This window comes from Trematomus bernacchii, unplaced genomic scaffold (genome assembly GCF_902827165.1).
Source record: "Trematomus bernacchii unplaced genomic scaffold, fTreBer1.1, whole genome shotgun sequence".
Classification (NCBI taxonomy): domain Eukaryota; kingdom Metazoa; phylum Chordata; class Actinopteri; order Perciformes; family Nototheniidae; genus Trematomus; species Trematomus bernacchii.
The window spans coordinates 15,821,445-15,830,398 of NW_022988050.1; the positions used below are offsets into that span (position 1 = coordinate 15,821,445).

The 8,954-nt window shown below is 38.3% G+C and overlaps 1 protein-coding gene across 2 annotated transcripts; it reads left to right on the plus strand.

Moving 5' to 3' along the window:
* The first annotated feature begins 1,090 nt into the window (after positions 1-1,090).
* On the plus strand, positions 1,091-8,709 carry kcnj16 (potassium inwardly rectifying channel subfamily J member 16). Of its 2 annotated transcripts, none has more exons than XM_034120028.1 (2): positions 1,091-1,155; positions 5,341-8,709. In XM_034120028.1, the coding sequence occupies exon 2, from the start codon at positions 5,351-5,353 to the stop codon at positions 6,626-6,628; it is 1,278 nt and encodes a 425-aa protein (XP_033975919.1). In that variant the 5' UTR covers positions 1,091-1,155; positions 5,341-5,350; the 3' UTR covers positions 6,629-8,709. The 2 variants fall into 2 exon arrangements, with proteins under 2 accessions (XP_033975919.1, XP_033975918.1); XM_034120027.1 differs by having other exon boundaries at positions 1,100-1,205.
* Positions 8,710-8,954: the final 245 nt, after the last annotated feature.

Sequence of the window (8,954 nt, forward strand, 5' to 3'; positions counted from 1 at the left end):
AGACACTTAGCTAAAGAGGAAGTGTCACAAATAATAAATGGGTTGATCCAGGTATTTTTTAATGGATCTGCATCAGCTGAATTAAAGCCAATAATAGTGTTTAATTTATTGTGTGTTGTCTTACGTGGAGTTTAACATTTTCTCAAGTACTGAACCAAGGTGGGATTTGAGGGACTTGAGTATTTTCACATTATGCTTCTTTATAATTTTACTCCACTAAATTAATTGAGCTGCATTGCAAATGGACAACTCAACTTAAACATAATGATATATTATTATTATAGGTGACGCTGCCCATCACTATATAAAATAATTCAAATAGACCCCAGATTTACCAAATGAAAAGATAAAGTGATGAACAAATTAATGCATCAATAATTCAAATACAATCATTTTAAATGTATGATTCCGAAATTGGCCATTCTCCATAAAGATTACCTTTACTTGTGTCATTTTGAATGCAGGACTTTTACTTGTAACTTACAGTATTTCTACACTGTAGTATTGCCAATTTTACATTAATAAAATATTGGAGTAGGTCTTCCAGCTCTGGAAAATAAGCTGAATCATTTGACTATTTGGACCTATGGATGTGATGGCAAAATTATATTTGAGTCTTTCCTAGTAACAGGATTGAGCTACATACATTTCAGGAGTTGAATTATCCCAGTAGAACTCATGTTCATATCTTATCAACAATTCAATCTTAATAGTTTTGAACCAGGATCTCCAGTATTTAGATCAAGCCGATGCAAAAAGAGGGAGCCAGGTTTAGAAGTCTGAAGCTAATATATTATGTTTGCAATATTGAATTATTGGATTGGATATACTGTAGTATGACATCTTGAATAGCTTACTCCTTGCTTATTGCATAAACAAAAGCTTCCAATCACAATGTATTGAGTGCAAGCATGCACCAAAGCCCAATAAACACCTGCATGTATGCGTACTCACTAACAACACACACTCATGCATATTCACATTGGCCTGCAGACACACATTGAGAAAAACAAACACTCATCTGTCAGTATGACACCATGTGATGCTGAAGGGAGGTGTTAATCTTTAGTTTTTGCAGTGACAAGTGGGGCTGGCTCATTCCAGCAGGTGACTGTCGTGCTACTGTACAGCCCCTCGGAGAGCCTTTCCACTCAGGTAGAGACACTCCTGCGACTGGTTCACCTTTCACTTTTTACATAAAAAAGGTAGGAATCTGTGAAAACTATTGTTTCTGTGCAGTAATTGCAGAGTCAGATTTTGTAATTCAATCACAAATCTAGGGATGAAAAAAAAGGGGTGTGAAATATGATCTCATACATGTATTTAGATACTAAAAGGCTGTTTTTTTTTCAGTTTTACTAAGAATAAATTATATGGATAAAATGGGCATGTTCTGCAACCCTGGTTAATGAATAGTAAACATTCTTGGCCACTTCACGAAATGCAAATGTTGTTGTGTTTAAAGGTTTTTCGCTGAGCTGACAGAAATCTTAAGCAAAAAGTCATTAAAAGCTTTGTACAGCTGAACAATTGGTAATCTGAGCATTGGTATTAAGAGAGAAATCCAATACCTGAATGGTTAAAAAGCAAAACAAGATGTGGTCAAGGTGATAAGCAAGGTTTGTGATCATGTTTCACAGTGTAATCTGATCAAACTCAGTCATGCAAGAGACAATTGTTAATGACCTTGGATACAACACAACCATTAGCGGTATTTGCTGATAAAATAATGCATATGAATATGTTTGATATCATTTGATACAAATAGAATAGGTATGTTCAAGGGACAAGGAAAGCTGCCATTATTGTTGTCACAACAGGACTGAGTCTGTTTCATTATTATCATAGTATTGGTGTTTTAAACAGCGAAAAATGAAAGACTGCTAATACTAAAGGTCATGTTTGTGTTATTAAAGATCATACAGCAGTAGTGACAAAGTAGAATCAGAAACCGACTGCTGATTTGAAACACTGTAGACCAACAAATGATTCATTACATTTCCGTGCGCAAAAAGAGAAATAAGTGTTGACACTCACAGGAATGACCCGAAACAAACATCTAAAGTGATTCTGGTTGGAAGTTCTTCCTCTTTAGAAGCAATGTTAGGCTATTTCTGACATTCAAACTAAAACCAAACTCGCTCTTGTCCAATCGGACTTTTGAAGCTTGGATAAACCATTAACCTTTCGACACAAATCCTGACTCAATCATGTAGAAACGTCTCAGCACTCTGACCGTTAAACTGCATTGGGAACAAGCTCCTGGAAATAAGGAGAATGTCCAAACAATGTCAGATTTTACAGTTATTGCTGGAAATATTCCTGAAACAAATGGTCCCAACAACATTTCATTGGACAAGTTAGTGAGTCGTTACTGGTTAAGATGGTAATATTTAGCAGCATTGGGCTTTTGAAGGTCATTCGAGGTGGCAGAAAGCCCCAGGGCAGAGCTAAGACTAGCCACCTGTTTACACGGTTCTGTTCCAGTGAACCACAGATGGGTGGTGAGCATGTAATGGAGTTGTAAGTGCCCCGAGCAGGGAAGGAAACAAGCCAATTGCCTAAGTTGTTTCCAGAGTTAATCCCTCGATTGTCAGCAGTGGATGTCGGACCTTTGTTCTAACTTTAGAAAACAAAAGGACACTTTAGAGAAAAACCTCAAATGGTTTTAAACCTAAAAAATATTCAGTATCATAGTTGTGTTCATACAAAGTGCAGTGGAAACTTTATGCCAAAGGTCAGGATGTGTTTTGGTTGTAAGAGTTTGTTCTGTGTTATGTCTTGTTTTGTACACAGAGTTGCTTGTTTCAGGTCATAAGCTCCATAAATGGGCAGAGTGAATGTGGAGAAAACAGCTCAACCTAGTGGGTCAACACAACAGAGACGTATCAGGGCTGATGTACAGTGGGTAAAATCAAAATACAGAGCAAAAGCAATATACTTAGTTAGTTAAGCGGTTTCATTCTCATTGTTTCAAAAATAATCGAATTCCTAATCAGATGCCATATTACAGTAGTATTGAGTCGACTGAAGTGGTTAAAATGCCCCTTCTGTTGAACCATTTAAAAAGCATTCAGTGTTGATTAAAAGTCTCTTCATGGCCCGCTTCTCCAAATGCTATTATTCACTCCCACAACAGTTACATCACGTTAGAAATGCAGGATAAATAGTATATTAATTGTGTGCTTTGAGGTTGAGTTTACTATCTGACCACATGCAACAAGAAGGGAGTATACTCATTTCACTGTTATTCTTGTAATAATACTTGAAGCGCTTGTTTTTACTTTCTTTGTCAGTCTACTCTCAAGTGCAACAAGATACAATTACAGTAGATTCGCTCTGTGGGCAGTAGCTCCCTCCGTTCATTACAAAATAATAAATAAATACAAGTGCTTGAACTAATTGCTGTTTCTGCTTGTATTTTCTCAAACCAAATTACCTTTTCGTTTATGACATATAATACAATCTTGAAAAAAATGCAGCACATTATTACCTAAAGCCAAAAGGTAACAACATATAAGATATATCAAATAACTAAAACTGGGTTATTCATAAGGTCTGGCATGTTTTGAGATAAATGCTAAAACCAGAATGTCAACACTAACAACGACAATGCTAACTGTCTGATGTATCTATACATGCCTATAGCATGTCATGTTTACCATGTTCACCATCTTATGATAACATTTTAACCTGCTAAAATGAGCTAATAAGCTAAAAAGTACATCTGAAGTTGATGGAATGCCATTTCTTTAGTTTTGAAAGTATTGAACACAATCTAATTTAGATAAGAATCTAGCTCAGGGGAAAACATAAATATGTGAAAACCTAATTTCATTTTGGTCCGTCGAATAGTTATAAAGCCAATGCAAATTGATAAATAACAGATGTTTCATGCAAAGACAATATCAGTAGGAGGAAAAGTCTATAGGAATTATCCACTGATAACCATGAATATGTATTTAAAATTATATGGAAATTAATCAAGTAACTCATATTACACTCTGGACTAAAGTGCTACCTTGACCGAACTACTGCATTTCCACTTCTAAAGCCAGAAGTGACTTAAACAATTAATTGCGAACGCAAACAGTTGCCAACTTATTCTGCTCTGTTCTTAACTAAAACAACAACAATCAAAAGTTGTGAAAACGTTGGAAAGCAGTGAAAGTGGATGTAAGTAGCAGGATGAAGCAGCAACTTTTTGCCACACCTGTAAAGTACTACTGAAGATATAAAGATAACTGCATGTCTTTGCACTTCCGAATGTGCAGGTCAAATGAAGGTTTCATTTCATACGGATGACCTAAAAATGCAAGTCACTTAGCGTCTCTTGGTTTTCCAGTAAGATGCTACATTTCTCTCCTTTAGCCCATATCAGAGTAGTTAGGAAGGGATTATGGGAAGCTAATTGGACGTTATTTCTATGACCTCATGGAGTGAGTTCCTGAGTCTGGCAGTGGGGATGTTCACTGCAGCCAGGAGAAAGTGGAGTCTGTGACCGGAGCCCATTTCACTCAGTCAGATAGCGGTGATTCAAATCCCATTTGTTTTGGGCGTAGAGGATGCTCTCAGTGGTTTGGCTGTGATTGATCTTTTCTCTGCCCGTGATCGCTCCGTGACACTATTTTATTTTCCACAATAATTTTTTCCCTTGCTATCTAAGACCAGTTCAGTCTTGTGGTGCTTCCTCCATTGGCCCTCTGACAGTTTATTGACCACCACCCAGAAAAATAAGTCTTGTGCCATTGCTAGGGACACCATCAAACATTTGCATGGAAAAATGATAGTATGTTTGTAGAAAGTTTCTGGGACAAAAGACATGTAGTACAGAAAGAGACCACTTGTTGTAAAATATCTTCTTACTCCTACAATGATAAAACAGAAGCAAACGTTCCATAACACTAAAGTCTTTGCCCAAAATGAATGATGTAAAGTTCATTAGCAGAGTTGCTTTCAAGACAAAGACAAGAAAAGAAAATCAGTGGCTCGTCAGCAGCAACATGTTTCTGTACTGTCTTGATGATCTTGTTAACAAAGTGATGCTCAATATAAACTATATGACATGACAAAGGAGGTAGAGCAAGATGTAGATTGAAGATTTTTGATACATGGAATACTCCGCTGTTAATTGTTTCCTAAAACAAAAGGAGTTATGGGGATAGAAAGATGGAAAATGGGCAGGAAGGGTAGATGCAAATGCTTTTTTTATAGCCATATCAACATCTGAAGTTCCAAAAGTTCTTTGTGGATACATAAACTACTGTACGATGTGTAGGAATTACCTAAAGTTGATTTAGCATTAAGGTTGCTAACACTTTTTTGCCATCTTCCTTTCAGACTCTGGAAGATGCATAAACAATATACCTCAGTGAGCCCCACCAGTGATGTCATTGAGAAGACTGAGAATGGACCACAACCAAAGAAACACCGCTACATACGCAAAGAGGGCAGCTGTAACGTTGTGTTCCGCCATGTTCCCGAGGAGTGGCTGCTGTTTGTTACCGACATCTTCACAACCCTGGTGGAGATCAGATGGAGAGTGATGTTCCTGATCTTTGCCCTGTCTTACATCCTGTCTTGGCTTTTCTTCGGCATCATCTACTGGGTCATCGCTCTCGCTTACGGTGACACCAGAGAAATCACACCCGAACCCTGTGTTTACGGGGTGCACGGCTTCACAGCCGCTTTCCTCTTCTCGCTTGAAACTCAAACGACCATTGGCTACGGTTCCAGAGGGATGTCCGAGAACTGCATGATCGCCATTATCATCGTTACTATACAAGATGTCATCAGTTGCTTCATCGACACGTTTGTCATTGGAATTGTTGTCGCAAAAATGGCCTCGGCAAGAAAGAGGGCGCAGACGGTAGGATTCAGCAACTGCGCCGTCATAAATCTTCGTGATGGTTATTTGTGTCTGTCCTGGAGAGTCGGAGACTTCCGACGGCACCATCTTGTGGAGGGGACAGCTCGCGCCCAGATTGTCCGCTCCACGGTGCATGCCACAGGGAAAATGGACGTGACATACGAAGATCTGGTCATTCAGCAGGTAGAAATAATTCTGGTCACACCTACCACCGTCTTCCACAGGATAGAAGCCGGCAGCCCTCTGTTCAGTATGAGTTTGATAGATCTTCGCAAAGCAGACTTTGAGCTTGTGGTGTCTTTTACCTACACGGACGACTCCTCAGGTATGCTGCATCAGACCCGAACCTCATACACTCCACCTGAAATCCTCTGGGGTCAGCTCTTTCAGGAGATGATCAGGGTCAGCAGGAGGAACTACAGGGTGGACTACACCTTGTTCAATCACACTGCAAAGGTGCTGGTGCCTGAGGTCAGCGCTGAGGATTACGAACACAAAAAGCAGCTGCGGCCCTCTCCCCGACATTCCCCAAGACATTCACCCAGATCTTCCCCGCGGCTATCACCTAGATCTTCTCCTCGCCCCTCTCCAAGGTTACAGCAGCGGAATCATCATGAAAAGCTTCTGAAACCCCCAACGGTAACCGTGGAACTTGTGAACGATAGTATCCCTGAAGCAAGTGTTTCAACATCTCAAGTAGACAATAAACACCAAGATACGTTGCCTTTGCCAATTTATCTCAAAGATACAGAAATGTAAAAGCGAAACCATTAGGTTTAAGGCATGTTTGAGGCGGGCATTCCTCTACACATTGTCCTGATGGTCTATTTCTTCAAAGAAGTCACTGCTGAAGAGGAATATCTTGGAGTCAACTGGAATGGGTAACAAATAATGTTAAGAATTCTTGTTCCTGTGTGTACATTATTTAAATAGTTTTAAGTGATGCTCCAGCAAAAAATCTGTATCAAACTTGTAGGGTTGGAAGATGTTTATTTAGGACATACTGTAGGCTTCATGTAGACTATTGAACGATACCAATGGTTTTAGTACCTCCTGACAGAAGACCATCAACTTGCAGATCATTTGCCCATCAGGGGTCTCCCAAGGCTAGATTTATGGAGCCCCACCCTTGGGCATAACAACGCATGAATCCAGTTTGATAAATGAATCAAATGATCAAAGATCCAATATCATCAATGCAGAGTGGAAAAGCCAACTCAAATAAGCCTGAAGATAAACAACACTGTAAGCGAGTGGCGCTAGTGCTACTAGCGAGCTCTGCTAGCTTCAACCCTAACCCTAAACTCCTCAAGACCCGAGCCAAGCCCCTGTGTCTTCTTGCCATCTTCTAATCATTTTAAATATAATTAAAGCGAGTGCTCAATATAGCTGATACCGATCAGTTAAACAAAAGCATATAACTGTCCATGTTTGCAACTCGAGTTGTCCCTACAGAGACACTTTTATAGGCTGCAGTACTGCAGTTTACCACTGGGACAACTTGTCTGCAAAGCTGACTCACTATGCGATTACGAGCTCTGGTAATACATTCATGATTTGGCCCATGAGAGCGCCCCACCTGCTACTCTTTAATTGGTCAGGAGAACTTTAGGGATTACGCAGTGAGTGATAGCGCCAAAGACCCAAACTGTAAACAGCAACAGCAATTCAGAAGGGACAAGTTAATGTGTGAGGATATGAGTTAGAACAAGTTCATTTAGCTAAAGGGTTATGAATATACTAAGCATACAAAGGGACAAAGGGACAAGATTAATCCTGCATGAGTGGCATTAAAGTTTATCAACGATCTACTATATGGAATTTGCTGTAAGTGACTTGTATTTAAACTGGCCACATTAGCCGGGCTATTTAAGTGATGAAACTACTTACAGCCCACTTTTAAGCCTACATGTTTCAGTATATAATACCCAAAAATATAATTACTGAAGGAAGCATCAACCTATAATAAAGAAAGGCCCCCTATTTGAAACATAAATTAAAAAAAAATAATTTGTATTGGATTTTTGTAAAATGCAGTTTGAGGTTATTGTGCAATTCAGGGCAAACAACGAAAGACACGTGGTTTAAAATTATTTTAATACTTTTCATGGACCTTATGGAGAGATTTTCTTATCAAGTGCAGTCTTCAAAACAAGAATTAACTTGTAAGGTCGCATGATACATTTAAAAACTGGGCAATCTGCTGAGGAAGATAAGCCTCGGAACGGCTACTAAAAGGATATTGTGGGAAGATTGTTTTGTCTACTGTGTATATTATTATATTATAAGTGTAAAAAGAAATGACGTGAAAAGAAATGACGTGAAAAGAAAGACATAGGTTTTAGGACGTTACTTATTTCCAAAGAAGGTCTCTACATTTTATCCGTCATGTATCTTTAACTGACTGTCACTAGAGTTTAAGGTCTAGTCACTATAAATAATCGTCATAGGGGCGACTACAGCAATATCCCTTATTATGAGTGAAAACGTCAGAGTTTATATGGAAAACATGTCAAATGTTACGTTTTCTTTATGTTTGTGGTGGTGGAATCACACTTGTTTATTAAATACCAGAAAGTCTAGCAATTCAAAACTGTTTTTTCGTAAAAATATATATTTACTTATTGTCTGGACAACATTAATATTATTTAATATCTTGATATTAGCCTGATTATTGTCTTAGATGTTCGGTATTAACCAAATATATTGTAGATCCTTTACAGATTAAAGATATGTATTTGTAATTTCGTTCACACAGCATCATTAAGCAGATTTTTATAAAACATTAAAACATTGCTTACAAGATGTCAACAATTTTAATAAAGTTATGTCTAAATGTCTGGTTTTCGTCTTTGCTTCGTCTAATAATAATGTACCTGTCTGAGATGGTTCATGTTTTTTGTCAAAGAACAAAAGCTAAACCAGAAGCTTGCTTTGATGTCAACTAACCAGACTGCTTTAAGACGTGCTGCTTTGATTTTAACTACTGTGTAATCCAGTTATGAAATTATATATTTTTTAATTAAATATCCAAAATAGATCAATCCAAAGCTCAGGATGTTGTTTAGGCAGGAGATCATGACAG

Bases quoted from the DNA above. Each gene is read 5' to 3' on its own strand.
- kcnj16 (XM_034120028.1), top strand. From the start codon at position 5,351: ATGCATAAACAATATACCTCAGTGAGCCCCACCAGTGATGTCATTGAG.